Source organism: Hibiscus syriacus, unplaced genomic scaffold, assembly GCF_006381635.1.
Source record: "Hibiscus syriacus cultivar Baekdansim isolate YM2019G1 unplaced genomic scaffold, ASM638163v2 tig00110332_pilon, whole genome shotgun sequence".
Taxonomy (NCBI): domain Eukaryota; kingdom Viridiplantae; phylum Streptophyta; class Magnoliopsida; order Malvales; family Malvaceae; genus Hibiscus; species Hibiscus syriacus.
In genome coordinates this window covers 1784900-1804105 of record NW_024062688.1, presented here as the reverse complement: position 1 = coordinate 1804105, position 19206 = coordinate 1784900, and the positions used below count along the sequence as shown (strand labels likewise).

The following is a 19206-nucleotide window of genomic DNA, read 5'->3' as shown; positions in this document are numbered from 1 at the left end:
TTTTTAAGGTAGAAGTGATGTAGTAGTTAAAATTTAACCGAGAGAATGACTCTCAGTTAACTTTTTGGTATAATTATATATTTGGTCCTTGTTACTTGCACAAGATGTCAATTTGATCCTAATTTTAATCAAATTCAATGATTTTAATCCTCTAATTAAATTGCTACACGTGTCAGGATTAATAATATCTTTTATTATTATATTCGATAAATTTATTATACCCACAAATTGCAAAAGTTAACCGAGAGGAATAAAGATATGAGAGACGAAAAAGAAGAAAAAAATGGTGAAAGAGAAAAACAGTGAGAGGATAATGCAAATTGCAAAATACCAACAAATAATATTAATATGAAATTCATAATAATTACTTCATTATTTTCGTTCTTTATTTCCTTTGGTAGCTTTGCAGTATTTTTTTTTTTTTGGTTTGATGACCGAAAAAGTTGTAAAAAGAGAAGAGAGTACAATGAACAAGAAATAGTAAAATCTTAGTTGAGCTTTTCTTCTCCATGCGAAAATTTTAAAAAAAAATCGTTCATAATAAAATTAGAAGATTAAATTTATTGAATTTAATTAAAATTAGGATTAAATTCATATCTTGTGTAAGTAACAAAGATTAAATATATAATTATACCAAAAAGTTAATTGGGGAGTATTTCTCTCAGTTAAATTTTATCAACCACGTCACTTCTACCATTAAAAGTTAACGGCTTGTGGCTTGATTAAATCATTTAAATAGTTAAGTGGTATGTTTGATCAAATTGAAACATCGGTGGTCAAAATGATTTTTGACCATGATTAAGTGGTCACCCGTGTAGTTTGTCTGACGTTTTAAGGAGAATTTAAGTTTCATCACCAATGTCGGTAGGTAGGTATATGTTATTGTTAACTATTAAAATTTATTTTTGAACTTATATTATTTTATAATATCTTAAATTATTTAAAATATAAATAATAATTAACTTAAAATATAAATAATAAGAAATGGTATTTTACGACTTTCATTTTTTTTACAAAAGAAAAATGTCATATAAACGCAGTATTTTATATAAAAAAGATTGTGTTGTTAAATTCGGTTGGAAAATTATTAAATTCCAACAAACTAGATTAGTTTTCTTCGTTCATTCTAGAAAATGAAAAGGTCGAAGGGTTCGACTTTTTATCCTATAGTAGACTTAATTTATTATTTTTGCTCCTATTGTAGTTTCGCATTTTAGTTCCCAATGTTGTCTAATTGTATCATTTTATATCTACTTTGATTTAAAACCTTGAATTATAACCTTAAGTTAGAGTTTAGAGTTTAGAGGTTATGTGGTTATAATTTAGGGTTTAAGGTTTATAATTTAGGATTTTAAGTTAGGGGTAAATATAAAATGATGCATTTGAACAACTTCGAGAGCTAAATTGATGCAAAAATACGATAGAGGCGAAAGTCATAAATTAAATTTACTATAGGAATAAATTACCCTTTTGCCAAATAAGAACGAGGTTAAATATATATTAATGTAATTCTCAAGTTTTATTACTCTAAAAACATTAGTACATAACCAAAAAAAAAGGTTATACACTCGCTGAGTAGACTCGTTGATTCGTAAGATAATGTAAAGTAGTTCTCTAAACATTGTACTGTTAACTAGACCTGAAATCTATTCTTTGATGGATCTAATTTATGCGACTGTTTATATAAATATAAGCTTAGTTTTATTAGTGCCTTGGGTTGGAAGTTAATGGAGTTTTGGATTAAACCCAGAGGGCCCCTACTCGTCTAAGCATTGGGATTAAGGATCGGTTAAGATGAAGACTCATGATCTCGTTGGCTCCACCAACAAGTTCACCACCAATGAAGATGGTTGGAACAGAAGGGTTGCAACCGAGCCTTGCGAGAGCTTGTTCGATTTCGCATCCTCTAGGGATCTCGTCGAGCTCGTGTATTGCTGGGTAGACTCCAAAATCATAGAAAAGGGTTTTGATGGTGTGGGACATGCAACATGAACTCTTGCTGAACATCACCACCGGCTTCTCTGCTGCCAACTTCGTCACTCTCTCCATTTGAAAACAATGCCAAAAGATAGCAAGGAATGATAGCTAGGGTTTTGCAAGTGAAAGAGGATGTTTGTTGAGATTGTGAGGTGCTTTGAATGCTCAACAAGCATTAGTATATATAGGTTTTTTGAGGAATGTGGCGTTTGGTCTGCAAGAAAATGAAAAAGAATTTTTTTTTTTGAGAATTATTCTATTAGATCGTAAGTGAAAGTGATCAAAGGCTTTTTCACCTTTGCCATGGAAAAAGAAAGAACACCATCACGAATCTTTAATTTCATGCGGAATCAAGGACTAATACCGTAAAGAGAAATGAACTTATAAAATTATAAAGGATGTGAAAATAAATTATAAAAAATGCTAATAAAACATTTAAAATATATAATAATTTAAAATTTTTAAGAGATGACTATCCTACCCGCTTCCCTTGATCCATCCTTGTGCGGAATAGGAATCCTTTGTGCGGTGAAACATTATTACCATGATACTAACCGTCACCTACCTTTGGTAAAAAAAATTCATTATCTTTAAAGCGTTAACCTTCTTTTTACACAAAACTTTCAGGGAAATGCATCACCAAAGTTCAAACACTTTTATATATAGTTTGGCTTATTATTAATATATTAGGGTCTGATTTTTATTTGGAGTTGTTCCTATCATGGAGGCATCTAATGTAGTTGGATTTATCCAAATGGAACCTTTTAATATTTTCTTCTTTTCTATGTTTTCTGTTATACTCTCAAAGATGATTGGAAATTAATTTATTGTTAAAATTTGAATTTGTAATTTATTAAACATTATTTTAAAATACTTATTTGAACTAATCAAATTGTTAAATAAATACTCTTACAATTTCATTAAATTTTTGAATCAAAACCTAAAATGAAAAAAAAGACATATAAAACAATTACGTAGAAACTTCTTTCGTGAAAGAGATTTTTGAGTCTCACTCGTCACGTCCAATAGCACATTTTTTTTTCAAATAAAAGTGGCCGTACTACATAGAAAGTGAAGAAAACAAAACATAGATGCCCTAGTGAGGTCTCAACATCATCCACTCTATTTTTAAGGGTAAATGACATTGTTTTTCACTAAACTTTACTCTCTTTCTTATTTTCCTCACCATACTTTCACTTTTTCTATTTTGTCCATTAAACTTTACAGTTTGAATTATTTTGCTCACTCTATCGTTAACTCTCTAACGGTGTGATGACGTGTCATTTTTATTATTATTTAATATAAAATAATTGAAAATATAAAGGGTAAATTACATTACCTCACCAAACTTTACAGTCGCTCATATTCTACTCACTCAACTATAAAATAAAAATAGAAGGTGGCCGGATACCATCGCCGACTACCATTCTGTTAGAACTTGCTTCGAAGTCCATGAATTAGATATTAAAAGTGAGGAAGCTGAAACATTTGAATCAAGATTCACGGACTTTGGGATATTTTTCCTGTGAAACAACCACCAGATTTGGACTCAATGGGTTGAGACGAATCAACCCATGAATTTTGAGACCGAACGACCACCACCAACGATGGTAGATGGTGGTCAGAATAAAAAATGACATGATGGTCGGCGGCGACAACCGGTTACCTTGTTTGTAAAGTAGAGAAAAAAATAGGGGAAAAGAAGAGTATTCAAAACGATGTTGTTTTGGTGTATATTTGAGTTTTTCAAAACGACATTTTTTTATGCTTGTGCCATATCATAACACTATTAGAGAGTTAACAACAAAGTGAGCAAAGTAATTTAATATGTAAAGTTCAATGAGCAAAATAGAAAAATTGAAAGTATGATGAGTAAAATAGGAGAGAGAGTGAAGTTCAACGAGAAACGATGTAATTTATCATTTTCTTTAATTCCTTTCAAAATATAATTTTATATTTTTCATAATAAAATAAAATTTCAACTAAAAGGAACAAAATCTTCGGATGATCAGATCATTCAAAGAGAAGTGTCTCATTGGCTGGAACAGTATGGCTGATAAAGATAATTCATCACCTCCCATTATTCCTTTCTAAATATTCACAAACAAAGAATTTATTAATTATCTAGAATACTCAAGATTCATATATATATACTATTCAAATATTTATATATATTCTCGACAAATCCCATCATCATAGTTAAAAGAATTTGAAATTTGCTTTATTTTTTAATCATTTTTTATATAAATTATTATGCTTAAATTATCATAATTCTTCGACTCTTAAATTATAGGTAATTGGATTTAAACACACTCAAACTCATAGTCTTTTAAACGTTACAACAACAGCAACACTGCCTAACTGATGCTCAATCAACAATATTGTTTTTTTTATTATAATATAAAAGTATAACTCATACATACATACATACATACATATCACATTTGACATATACTTATTAATATAAGGAAAATGTTTAGTTGTTGTATTAGTTTTAAAATAGTTTGCTATAACATAAAGAAGAATTAGTACAAATTAAACTTAAAATTAAAATAAATAAATAAAAACTCAAGTAGAAACTAATAGCTAATAAAAATAAAAAGGTACGTATTCCTTACGTTTCTTCAAATTAAACAATGTGACTATCATATGGATATTTTTTTTACAAATTCTGACTATCATATGAAATTAACTCATTTGAATGTATAGACAAATTAAACCATGCTACGTTTAATCATAATACGAAATATCACTCGTTTAATAAATACAAAAATAATATAATAAGTACTATAAGGTTACATTGAACATGACTAAAATCATATGTTACATGGCATACGTGTATTTAGATATTTGACAATTTTTTATTTATGTACACATGGTTTATTATTATTATTTAATAGATGTAGCATGATAAGGTGAGAGAAATGGGATAAGGACCACAATTTGCTAAAAGAATGTCAACTTTTTATATAGGCACAAAAGAGAATAAATATAAAAGAGAAATGCAAGCATGCAAGGACGGATCCTGGCATAATTTTTTAGGATTTTTGGATTGGTGAACTGCAAAGCATCTCAAAACTTTAACTAAACATAATACAATTATATGATATAAAAAAGAAATAATTAAAATATAAACATAAAAAACATGTTAAATTTATATATACACCATGAATTATTTATATAAAGAACAAAATATCAATATTCATATAAACATATATATGATTATGGCACATAAAAATATATGAAATAGGATAGGAACTAAGATGTGGATTTGTCCGTGCAAGCCATTGTACAAATTGCTACTTTCGTAGATACCAAAAATAAAAGAACACAAGGAATACCTCTCCATACAAAACCCAAAAGCAGAAAACGAAAGAAGATGAAAAAAAAAAGATTCTGCCAAATTTGTTATGCACAACTTTCACATGGTTTGTTCTTTAATCCTGTTGATTATTCCACGTCTCATTTATTAAGATTGCTTATGATTCTTGGAACTATTCATTATTCTTTGGCATCTCATTTAGATTTTGATACAAGTGGATGTGGATTTGATTTAAATCTACTCGTTTCAGGTTTAAGATTTAAACTATTTCAACATAGAGTGTTTCTAATCAAGGTGACTTTTTTCAGAATGAAAATGATCTTTAATTCATGAATGATTGATGTATGGTACGTACACCATGATCTAAAAGTTAACAAACAATATTTTTTCCTTGTATCACTTTTGTAGGCGGCATTATTAGTTTAATAACCCAAAAAATGATTTTTTTAAGAATACCCCCCTTACAAGTTTTTTTGTGTGTGGAAAAATATCCCTTAAGATGCACACTTAAGTTTAGCTGGCGTCCTACAAAAAGCGTGTAACCATCTTGTGTTTTGTGCTATGCGAGTCTCCTCCAACATGGATACACAATGTGAGATTCCCAAGATATTGAACATTTTGGCAAATTATTGCATGTGCTATTTTACATACCACACGTTATACAAAACGTGAGGTATGCAAATTTCTAGCCTAAATCGCAAGCGTTTATAGGCTTGTTCGAGGGGTATTTTCAAGTAGTTATTCTATTTTTTTTGTAATTTATAAGATTAGAGGCGTAATATTGAAATTTGTCTTTCAGCTGAGGTTAATATCGACGCATATGAGATATTGTAAATGGGTTAAAAATCGCATTGAAAATGTTCCAAAGCTTGTTTTGTGCATGAAGAAAATGCTAAAATAATTTGATAGGCATATTCAAGGGGCTTTTTCTGTGTAGTTCATCTGAAAATTTTCGTAATTTATAACATTAGAGTATAGTATTGTAACTTATCTTTCAATTCAGGGTAATATCAACTCATATGAGACATTGTAAGCAGGGTAAAAATCACATTTAAAATGGTTCCAAAGCTTGGTTTTCTACATGAAGAAGAAGCTATCATGGCTTGATAGGCATGTTCAGAGAAGTTAGTCTGAAACTTTTCATCATTTATAAGATTAGAGGCGTAGTATTGATACTTATGTTTCAATTGAAGCTAATATCGGTACATACGAGATATTTTAAGCAGTGTAAAAATTACGTTCAAAATGGTTTGAAACTAAAAAAATTGAAAACTAACGAGTATATTTTGTTAATTACAAAAGTAGTACATAATTTCAGCTCTCCTGTTCTTTCTCTATGTTTGACTAAATCCGCATCACAATAAATCCTAGAATTAAAATAACATAATAAATATAATACCAAAAATTAAAATAACATACATTTCAATATTAGAAGTTTCCCGAATTTCATGTACAAGGAAAACCCTGTGTTGTTGAATAGAGGTGTGTCATTTGTCAAATCAATATAATAAGTGATAAGAAGAGGATGTCTTTTTAGAAACAATAAGTTTCTCAAGAAGATCAGCGTGTTGAAGAAGGTTCATGAGACCAACAAGTTTGATGGAGAGTGAATTGGGCGTAAAAATGGAATTCAGAAATCATGCCCAACAGCCCTGTCCGCCTAGTTTTTTTTTTTCTGGATCTACGGCTGGTTTGATGGAAGAAGATGACGCGACATAAAAGGATGGCCTTATAGAAACGATAAGTTTCTTGAGAAGGCCAGGTTACTCTTGTTGAAGAGATATGCAAGTTTGATGAAGAGTGAATTAGACATCCTCAAATGACTTTTTTATTTGGCTTAACCGTTGGTTTAAGGACACCACCAGAAGAGGATACTTTTTAAGAGCATTATTAAATGAAAACCATCATATCTATGTGAAAGACGATTTTGATGAAACAAGAAGTTTCTCAATAAGGGCATGTTTGACGGAAGAAATGTGAAAGATTTACCCACGAATTTCAAAGGGTGACATCCTTGTAAAAGACATCCTCTTAGGGTGACATAACTTATAGCACCGATATTGGCATAAGGATCTCTAAGTTTCATGTCAAATCGTGCCACCAAAAGAGGAACCCCTTATAAGTAGAGATCCCGCGTTATAATTTAGAATGTCACTAGAAGAGGATGTCTTATATAGAGAAGGACCTCACGCTCTGTAAAAAGCATTTTCCATTAAGATTTCTGACTTGAAGAGAGATCTCGCATTTTGTACAACGCGAGATACACAGAGATTCCTAACGTGGCAACACCATAGATTCCTGACCTGGCAAGAACCTCGTGTTTCTTAGAACACGAGCTCTGTAGAGATTCCTGACATGATATCACCCTTAGCATACACAGTTGATTTGAAATGTCAATGGCATCACGCTATGGAAGGCACGTGATTTTATAATAAAAAAATCTATAAATACAAATCATAACCCTATTGGATGTATAAGTTCGTAAAAAATAATTCAATGGCTTATTAAAGGCTTCACTGGAGGCATCACGATATTCTCCACCTGTATTGCCATCAATTTGGCAATACTGGTACCCACGAAACATCAAATAATCTTCTAGAATAACCAACAGACGTGTCATCTGAACACAATAATTTCCCACAGAAAAACCACAAATAAAAAAGTTAGAAAATAACTAAAGACATCTAATAATGTAAATGCTGTTGACAAACTAAAATTAGAAGAATGATGTATGGAAACGTATAGACCAATAACAAACACATTCGTATCCTCTGTGAGGTATCCATAGATAGGTAATTCTGGACAACCATCAACATTACCTGTGAAAATATCAGAACTCCAGAATCACGGTCCTTCAGCTTTGGAAGCAACTTGTCCAAGAGAACCATTTTACCTGGAAATAAATCAGTGAGGTCAGTTTTTTCAACACCAATCAATTCCATATCTCCTAGGAAGTAAACGTACCAGCATTAGTTATAAGATGGTCACCTGTAGTATATGGAGGTCCAGGTTCAGCACCTTGGAAAAGATATGGGTGATTACAGCATTTACGCAGCTGCATTGCAATGTTCAGAAGACGCTTACGCTCTCCACCGGCGTTAACAACTTCAAGATCTTTTTGCAACAAAGCCCTATAGTACTGTTTTTGCATCTGGGACGTTCCAACTTTCAGGATAGTCTCCTTTTTGGGAGGCAAACCTTTCTCGACATCTGATTTCAATCTCCGAAGTAGAAATGGACAAACAACCTAAGGATGCAGAGACAAAAATATTATTAATTATATTGCAACTGCAAACCCACAGGCCTGGTATAAATAAGGATAATTTTTCTTAACTAGCCATATGAAGTTGTTGAATGACTTCCTGTTGGTCATTTTCACCAAAAATTTGAAACCACTCATCAAAAGTTTCAGCTGAACTAAAAATCTCCGGCAATAAAAAGTTAAGAAGAGACCAAAGCTCATGGAGATTATTCTGCACAAAAATGATGCCAAGATTATTACAAATACAGAACAATGAAGTATTAAATGAATCACGTATGAGTAATCAACAAGACAAGAAAAGCTGTCACTATTGATCACACTAAAAGAACTACAAAATGAAGTAGGAAATAGGTATAAAACCATCAAAATATTTTCAGGTTGAAACTGAAAGGGGATACATGCTTGACCATATTTTCAACCTAAATGCAAGTCAAGAACATTAAATGGCATAGGCATTTATAGTTCAACTAAGAAGATGATAGGAATGGACCAAGCCGTATAATAGTCAAAAATACTTCCATAGAGAACATTTGAATGCATACCTGAAGTGGAGTAACAGTAATAAGAAGACGGTAATTGGTATTGTAGAGCCCCATTGTTTTTGAAAGAAGTGAATTCTCATTCTTGATTCGATGGGCTTCATCAATAATTATATAGTGCCAACTAAAACGACGCAAAGCAGACTTCTCTTTGATGGCCATTTCAAAACTTGTGACACAGATATCAAACTTCCCAGCAACCAGTAACTCCTCACGGATGTATCCCTGTAGAAATCAGAAGACATAAGAATCAGAATAGAAAGAGAAAAAACAAAAAACTGAGTTATCAGTAAAGCATGAATCAAGCAACTTACTCTTTCCTCAGGATTCCCGAGAAATTTTACAGCTCGCACGACTGGGCAAATCAACGAATTTCATTCATCCAATTACCAAGGGTTGATTTTGGAGCAACAACCATATGAGGGCCAGTAATTCCGCGGTATTCATGCAGATAGCCCATTAAGGAGATAGTTTGCAAAGTTTTTCCCAGTCCCTGTTTCCAAACATTTTGTAAACAAACATCAGCTGCTTATTTTTATCTAAAAAAACAAGTCTTGACAATGAGCTTCAATAAACAATCTTTAAAGCCACAGCTACAACACATACCATTTCGTCTACAAGAATACCATTTTCATACAGTCGCATAAGCCAATTTAAACCGGCGAGTTGGTAGTCCCTCATCTTTCCCTGAATACCCAGAAAGGGAGATGAAGGAAAAAACAGAACGCATAAAAGAGAAATTAGAACACTTGAACTGAATTCTCCTACTGATGGGTATATGGGAGAAATAACTTACAAGAAGGCTGAGTCACCAATCTAGTGTTTCCAGACAAACCGTCTTCTTCCCCCTTGATGTACTCTTCATCTTCTTGCTCTTCAGTGGCTTTTGTTGCATGACGACCTCTAAAAGCAAGCAGAAGAAAACATCAATAGAGAAGGTCTAAAGTTAAAACAACTAGGGTACAAAACACTTTACAATACTATGAAAATCATCAAAATCAAATAAAAAACAATAATCATCACTTACAACTAGCAATAGCAAGATAACAACACAAACAAGACAAATAGTCAATGTCAACATCTGGCCAAAATAAAACTGTACCTTCCTTTCACCTTCTTTTGAGATGAAGATTGGTCACCTTTAGCAAAATGAGCAAACAACTTCGTTTGCTGCAAAAGATACTTCAAACACCCCTTCCCCCTATAATTCTGTCATGATCCAAGCATCAGTGAACCATCAATTACAATTAAAATTAACTGAATGTGAAGTTTCCTATATTATTTTAAAATTTTAACTTTTTTTGAAATTATAAAAAATTCAAAAAAAAACCCTTAATTTCAATTTCCTTACAATTGTCGGTAGCCACTAATACTATCAATCGATCGAAATCCTGATGGTGTGTGATCGCCTAAACACCCATCGATCGAATACTCATACTACAAACGATGATTGTAGCGAGAAATAAGTGATTACAGCGACTAAGTAATTTCGACTAAGGATGACGATTCCTCTTGTTGTATGCTATCTAGTTAGATAAAGTAACTTATAACAAGGGGTGTCAATGTGTCATATGACACCCCAATTTTTTTTTTGAAAAAATATGTTTAAATTAAATATAAAAATATTTTAAAAAAATTAAAACCAATATATTTTTAAAATAATATTGACACCCTTAAATATAAATTGACATTTGTTAACTATTTTTATCCACTTAAAAAAATCTTCATATAATTTTTAAATTTGATATCTTAAAATATATTTTTTTATCTTTGTTCCTAACTTGGGTAAAGGTGTTTGGAATTAAATTTTTTGAGTTTTATGTAGTTTTTAGAATTAAAATAATTAATTTCTTATAAATAAATTATAATTTTTTGTTTAAAAAAACTAAATTTATAAAAACTTGATTCGTGTCAATTACGGCTATGATAGATCAAACCTAAAAATATAATATTAACATTATTAGACATATTTTAAACCAAATTTTTAAAATTCTAAAATTAATTTAAGATATAATTAAGCACTTATCTTTGTATTAAGAGTAGAAAGAATAAGAGACGTGCAAGTTGGGGCTTGGATATGCATATTATCTGGAAACTGATTCCAAGATCCAATTCACCTTCCCGGCTTCCTAATCCTATGCACCTAACTCTACAACTTACCCTTTTTCTCCTAAAATAGTTTTATTTTATTTTAATTTAAAAAAATTATAAAGTTGAAGAAAATGTACAAGAAAACAAGTATTCATAAGAATAGTTTCACAACTCCAGATCCGATCTACTGACATCACCATTCTTTATTTTATTCTCTTAATTTAAATTATATATCCTATTATATTATTTTTAATTAAATTTAAATACAAAATAATATTATAAACTAAATCAATCGAAATTTAGAAGAAAAAAAAACCAATTATTCAAAATCTAATGTGTGGAAGGCAAATCCAAGTAGCGTAAGACATTAAAATTTTCAAAGTAAAGAATAGATCAACTTGGAAAACAAAACAAGCTGGCTAAAGCCTTTGTCCACTTTATCTTGTCTAAACGAACACGTTTGTCTTTAATTTTTGGATACATGCACACTACCCCATCATTTTTAATATTGGGTAAAGTACACAAATGATCCCAATTATAAGGTGATATTTTATCGAGTTATCTGATTATTTAAAGTTATAAAATGATCCCTAACCATAGAGTGATAATTTATTGAGTTTCTCAACTATTAAAAGTTACAAATGGATCTCTCAACTACAATACGTTGCTTTTTTTGTATTCTCTCAACTATTAAAAGTTACAAAATGATCAATCAACTATTCATATGATCCCAACTCGTCATTTTCTGTTTAAAAAATGACAACTTTGATTATGATATGATAAGATCTAATCTTAGAATCTCAAACGACTTTCATATCTCAATCATAATGTTAACGTCTAGCCCAGACGATCATCATTTTTTTTAACAAAAATGGCGATTTTGGAACATATGAATAGTTAGATGATCATTTTATAACTTTTAATAGTTAAGGTACTCAACAAAGTAACAAGCTATAATTAAAGGATCATGTTGTAAATTTTAATGATCGATGTACTTAATAAAATTATATTCAGTGGTTTGCTTGCTTGATAGTGTGGCTCGTTTCCTGGAATCACGAGAGATTTTTTTTTGTTGGGATCTATTTGTAGGGATTACTTTCCATTTCAGACTCGTATATAAAGATTGCATAAGAAGACTGTTCAACCATGTATTTATTTATTTATACATGCATTGTATTTTATCTTTATTTTAAATTTTTCTTACTACCGGAGGTGTTTCACGGAAGTTGCTCTCAACCTGGCGATGAGGTAGCCTACTACCCTACCTCCCCTTACCCCATCACATATGAGAATAATGTTTTGTTGTTGTTGTTGTTGATAGTCGAGGGACCATTTATATCCTTTACCCATTAATATTTTACATTCTTTTTAAATCATTTTTAATTTTATAGCTTGGTTTGAATATAATTTAATCTTTAACGAAAGGAAGGGTTTGAGGGCACGAAAATAAATTATGTTAATAAATATATAAAAAAATTCAAAATATAAGATAAAGTTTTCAGGGGCGATCCATCTTATTTAAGATCTCTTCATGACATGTTGGTCATCTTATTATGGATCCAAACTACTAAATCAATTTCAAAATTTATAAGTTGATTTAGTCTTTTAAAATGAAATACTTTGACATGAATTCTGCAAAAAATAATTATCTTTTATTTATTTATATTTTCTAAAAAATAATTCAATCTCACGATTTAGATTTGGTTATTTAAAATAAAAAAATAACATTATTGATCAAATTCGTTTGCACTGAAATAGAGAGAGAGTGTACTTAAATAAAATATAAACGAAAACCATAATTGAACATGGAAGAAAATAAAGTGAATTATTATGGAAGAACAAGTTTTTAGATTCAGCCTCAAGTTCCGGCCAGAGGTGTGGGTAAATGAGAAATAATGCGTCTTGCACATGTTTGATAAAATGCCCCACCGAAAGATCATTTACGGACTGAGACTCGATTTGCTGCAACTGCGGCGCTGGTCCCTTTCCCTGAAAGTCATCACTGCCACTCCACCCCCACTTTATCCCCTCCCACCAGAATCTCATTTATTTCTATTAATAAATAGTTAGTTTGCCCTTCAATGAAAGATAGCATCTTCTCATGTAAATATTAAAATATTTTATATAAACGAGTGGCCTTTGAAGGCGGGGGGGTTTCCGTCCCTTTCTCTTCCCTCCGTTCTTCATTTAAAGAATCACGACAATCCAATTCAATTAAATCCCGTCTTCCCAAATTAGGGAACCCCCTCCTCTTTCTGGGTTTCATCTGGAAAATTTGTTTCCCAATACTCATGGAGACGGGAGGCTCTTCGGCCAATGAACGCCTTCATTTTGGGAAGATGGAATATGGGTATATCTTCTTTCTTCATTTCCTCATCATGTTTGGTGTCTTTTCCATCTACGATTCATTCATTCATTCGTTTGTTTGTTTTTTCTTTTGGGTTTATTTAGATGGCAACATTGTAGGAGGAGATGTAAGATTCGAGCTTCATGTTGCAACGAGGTTTTTTGGTGTCGTCATTGCCATAACGAGGCATCGGTATTTGTTTTGAACATTTATTTTGCATTTCCCTGTTTTTTCTCTAAACAACAACAACAACAAAACTCAATTATCATATACAATGGGGTAAAGGGAGGTAGGATAGTAGGCTGCCCCCAACGCCAGTAGCTTCCGTGGAAGACCTCCGACAGTCAGAAAATAAAAAATATAGATAAAATACAATGCATATATAAATAAATACATAGTTGAACAATATTCATATGAAGTCATTAATATCATATGCGTGTCTATAATGGGAAGTAATTCCTGCAAATAAATCCCTGCGAAAAAAAATCTATGCATATAGACAGAAACGTAAGACCCGGCTAAATTTAAAAGAGGAAACATGAAGAGAATGATACACAGAAGTCAACGATAGCAAGCCCAGTTCTAAGCCTTCATAAATACCAATAACAGAAACGTATAAAAAGTAAAAGTCATGGGAATTACTACAAAGACATTAAAAGGAGACATAGATGATACACCCTATAGATGTGACCCACACTACTCGACTACCCTAGTCTTAAGTCTCCATACTTTCCTATCAGAGGTCATGTCCTTGGTAAGGGCTAAATCCATCAAATCAGATCTCAAGTAGTCTTCCCACTTCCGCCTTGGTCGTCCTCTCCTTCTGGCACCGTCGACTGTAATCGACTCTACCCTCCCGACCGCATCCGACGGTAATCGCCTAAGGACATGCCCAAACCACCGTAGTCTTCCCTCCCTCAATTTTTCGAAAACAGACATCACCCCTAAGGACATCCTAATAGCAGAGTTTGTTGTCATATCCCACAGAGTCTTACCACTTGTCCATCGAAGCATTCTCATTTCTGCGGCCTCTATCCTCCTTACGTGATCTTTCTTGATTGCCCAACATTTTGATCCATACAATAGCGTTGGTCTTATTGCCATTCTATAAAATTTTCCCTTAAGTTTTAGAGGCACCTTCTTGTCACACAAAACTCCAATATCGGCCCTCCACTGTAGTCATCCCGCCTTTATACGGTGTGTAACGTCATCATCTACACCCCATCTTTATGTATCATAGACCCTAGGTACTTGAAACAATCATTTGAGGGGAGAACGTGTCTTTCTATGCATCTTCTACATCTTCATCGATTTGGTTCTCACTGAAGTTTGAACATAAATACTCTGTCTTTTCAATATTGATCCTTAGACCTTTTTTCTTCCAAAGCAGTCTTCCAGGTAGTCAGTCTACTATTCAACTCAGATTTTGTTTCAGCAACTAGGACAATGTCGTCAGCGAAAAGCATACACCATGGTACACCGTCTGGTGTCGCACAATAAATGTCATCCATAATCAAGGCGAAAATGTTTTAGGCTATTTGTTATTTGCATCTTTTAAGACGAAAATGAACAGTTGTTTTATTAATGTTTATTCTTATGCTCTTACTTTTGGTGTTGTTTTTTCATGTTTGTCTAGGTTGCTCAACTATGTTCAAATTGTGGCGTCAATATGGGAGAATATTTTTGTGATATTTGCAAGTTCTTTGATGATGATGTAAGTATATAGTTTTCCCAATATTTTATTAATGAACTGGTTTATAAACTTGCTTCATTTCCGCTGTTGATTCCTCGGTTTTTGATCCTTGAATTCTTTCTTCTATACCTTTTCTTGCTTTCCTTTGATGATTACCTCTCGTTTTCAGACAGAGAAAGAGCACTTTCATTGCAATGAGTGTGGGATCTGCAGGTTAGTTGCCAAATTTTTAAGCATGTATGACTATTATTTTCCTCTTGGTTACTCGGATTCAAGGCATGGGAGACTTAATCGAATGGTTTTTGATAGAGTCGGCGGTCGGAACAACTTTTTTCATTGCAAAAATTGTGGTATGTACTTAATCTCGTTTCTTACCTTATCATGTTTAGTTCAAAGTTCTTAGATTCGATTTCATTTCTTACTTTATAATCGTATGATAACTGATTGCCCAATTCAAATTTAGTCATATTCAATAATCCGTGTTTCTCGTTTCCCGATATGGGTTCTATATTAACTATTCCCAGTTTCCCTTTTACGTGCTTTCACAGTTGTTTTTTATATGCTTATGCTTATGAGCTCTATTTCATGTTTAGATTCTTCTACTGTGATTTAAAACCATGCTGTTTTGATCCAAAGTTGCTGAAAACATCAATCGAGTTAGGAGTAGTCATTTAAACATTTGAATTCCATCCCTATACTTACAGCGTCTGTTTAATTCTATGCTGCATCTATTTTTAGAGCATAACAGTACGTACTTTCACTACTGTGCAGGGTCTTGCTATTCCCTTGCTTTGCAAGGTAATCATTTTTGCGTGGAGAACTCGATGCGGCATCACTGCTCCATATGTTACGAGGTTAATCTTTTCTACCTTTTGCAATTGTATTTATATGTATTTGTATATTGCTAATAGTCCATCCTTTTGTTTCCCCAGTACCTATTCGATTCATTGAAAGATACCACAGTAATGAAATGTGGTATGTATTTGTATATTGCTAATAGTCCATCCTTTTGTTTCCCCAGTACCTATTCGATTCATTGAAAGATACCACAGTAATGAAATGTGGTCACACGATGCACTACGAATGTTACTATGAGATGATAAAGCGCGACAGGTGGTGACTACGAGTTCTTTCTTGTATAAGCTTAATTGTTCTTGTTATTCCAATTTAATTTGATGTTGTTTGCTCAGATATTGTTGTCCAATATGCTCAAAGTCAGTAATCGATATGTCTAGAACCTGGAAGAGGATAGACGAAGAGGTAGTGCATCTTCAATTTTAAGTTCTGATTTAGTTGATTGATTTGGTTTTTGTCCAAGCTTGATTCACAAGAAAGTTATCTTGTTTGTTGTCAGATAGAAGCGACTGTAATGCCGGAGGACTACCAGTACAAAAAGGTGCATACCCCGGTTCTTGTTCACATGGAACAACCTGTTGCCTGTACATTCAGATCATGTTTATTGCAACTGATTTAACAATCAAATGCAGGTTTGGATCCTATGTAACGATTGCAACGACACTATGGAAGTTTTCTTCCACGTAATAGGGCAGAAATGCAGTCATTGTAAATCATATAATACCCGCATGGTCTCTCCACCGGTACTCCCACACTGAAAAGATCACGACTGAGGAACCAACGAATTGAGCTCGAGGCATCCAAGGTGCGTACGTGTAATCATGAAATCCGAAGACAAATTATTGATAACATGTTTGACCATTGTATTTCATACATAAGGACATGTTTGATCATTGTATTTCATCATTGGATTGATTATGTATCAGTACAGCATATGATTCAAATTACTCTGGCAATTTTTATCTCATGAAATTTCTCAGGTTAATTCTTCTCCATTTCAGAGTAAAAGGGAAAAAATGCAATGGTTACTCAATTTTGACGGATGAATTGACTAGCGATTATTTTTAATCTCGTTGCTGGTTCCAAATGCACCATTAAAAAAAGATTATCAAACTAGACTAATGTTTTGTTTGATAAAAATGGAAACGGAAGGGATACAACATTTTTATTAGGGCTAAACCTGAGTGACATGTAAAATCGACTTCATTTCTAATAATAATATTTTTTTTGGATAATTCAAAATTTATTACCCAAAATAACAAAGTTGCTACAACCAATCAAACAACAAAAGAAGCTATTAACAAACATGAAGCAAAATAAGATTGGCTATGCTATATTCCAAGCATTACAAAGAGAGAGATTAATACTATCAAGCCTATTGATGAACTTTCCCCTTAGACGTATGGCAACAACATCCTTAATATCTTTGAGCAAGGCTTCTACATTTCTCCGACGTCCCGAGAAAATTCTGCAGTTACGTTCTTGCCACAGGAAATAAATGAAAGCAGACCATGCAAGTTTCAAAAATAAAAGTGATTAGAGACTTCACTTTCCAAAAAGTAATTGCCCAACCAGTAAAATCATCCCAAGACGTGAATGAGGTATTCATGCCATTATGCAGCAGTATAGCGCTCCAGAGTTCGGCCGCCAGAGGGCAGTGGAAGAAGAGATGGTCCCGTGTCTCTTGGAAGGAGTTGCAATTGACACAAATACCTTCATAACAGATTCCCATACGTTGGAGGCGATCTCTTGTAGGAAGACGATCGAGAAGAGCCATCCAAGCAATAAGACCGTGCTTGGGGACATGAATAGGGAACCAGATTAACCGGTGCCAAAGGACATTCTGCTCACGTGATCGAGTAAGTTCCCAAAAATCATTGGTTTGCAAATGACCAGAATTAAGGAAAAGGAAAGCAGCAATTCTCAGTTTGAGAATCTGTTTAATGCTCCAGCTTACAGTTGCTCCAGCTTGAAAATGCCAGAAATCTTGGTTCTTGAAAACATAACATTGAAGCCAGGCAACCCAAAGGGAACTAGTTCCTTCCAGAATCTTCCTGATAAGGTTGAAAGTGCATAACCTGCACCAGTCTTTTAAGTTTTTCAGACCAAGACCTCCTTCTGATTTAGGAAGACAGATTCGTACCCAACTTACTCTGGCTCCAACAACCTTTTTATCAGCGCCTTTCTAAAAGAATCGGGAGCAAAGCTGCTCCACCTTGGTTAAAATTGAAGCTGGGAGAATAAGTTGTCTACACCAGTAGTTGCATACACTATAGATAACAGTTTTAATCAATTTGAGTCTTCCTGCATAACTTAAGTTCTTACCAGACTAGATCTGCAGCCTTTGTTTGATATTGGAGATGAGTGCTTCACAGTCTTTGCCAGTCAGCTTACGAGAGAGGAGAGGAATGCCGAGGTATTTTATAGGGAGAGTGCCAATTTTAAATCCAGAAATCCGTTTGATGCTGTCAATTTGTTACATTTAGGATGGAATCCAAAGATTTTTTTATTTGCAGCCAAGTTGAGCATTCTAGATAAGATATTCATAGTAAGAACAAATAAGTATGGGGAAAGTGGAAGAATTTTGTATTTTTGTCGCCATCACGAATCCACTGAACCTTTGCTTTCTGCTTAAGAAATTCTGCTTCAGCTTCCTCCAGAGAATTTAAGTCCTCTTGAAGACCAATTTCCTTTCCAATGCTTTCCTCACCTTTCAAAGTGCAAATCTGCTGTTGTTCCAACTCAAGTCTCTTAAGTTTTACACAGTCCGAAATGTTGCTAAAATTGACTTTGTTAAAGCTTTTGAGGCTGACTTTAAGTCTCTTAAGTTTAGTAAGAAGAATAGTCATTGGGTTGCCAAGAACAGTAGGATGCCAAGAATGCCTAACTACATTCAAAAAATTAGGATGGGCAGCTCAAAAATTGAAAAATTTGAAAGGTTTAGGCCTATTAACTTGTGAATCTTTAAAAAACCAAATGGTAGACATACAATGATCAGAAATGGTAGGGAAAAGGAATTCAACAAAAAAGTAGGGAAAAAAAGAGGCCCAGCTTGGGTTAATCATAACCCTGTCTAGCTTCCTAGCAAGGAATAACTCTTGCTTTTTGTTACTCCAAGTG

At 33.0% G+C, this 19206-nt stretch overlaps 2 protein-coding genes and 1 pseudogene across 2 annotated transcripts; 1 reads left to right on the top strand and 2 right to left on the bottom strand.

Annotated features, from left to right (window-relative positions):
* Window positions 1–1556: 1556 nt before the first annotated feature.
* Window positions 1557–2115, bottom strand: LOC120119375 (monothiol glutaredoxin-S4-like). The gene has a single exon (XM_039139181.1). The coding sequence runs from the start codon at window positions 2047–2049 to the stop codon at window positions 1741–1743; it is 309 nt and encodes a 102-aa protein (XP_038995112.1). The 5' UTR covers window positions 2050–2115; the 3' UTR covers window positions 1557–1740.
* A 5378-nt stretch (window positions 2116–7493) lies between these two features.
* Window positions 7494–13237, bottom strand: LOC120119226 (annotated as a pseudogene).
* A 245-nt stretch (window positions 13238–13482) lies between these two features.
* LOC120119224 (E3 ubiquitin-protein ligase MIEL1-like) lies at window positions 13483–16936 on the top strand. Its single transcript, XM_039139073.1, has 10 exons — window positions 13483–13541; window positions 13643–13694; window positions 15175–15252; window positions 15401–15444; window positions 15541–15581; window positions 16003–16085; window positions 16253–16344; window positions 16422–16491; window positions 16586–16627; window positions 16719–16936. Exons 1-10 carry the CDS (start codon window positions 13483–13485, stop codon window positions 16842–16844), a joined length of 687 nt encoding a protein of 228 aa, XP_038995004.1. The 3' UTR covers window positions 16845–16936.
* Window positions 16937–19206: the final 2270 nt, after the last annotated feature.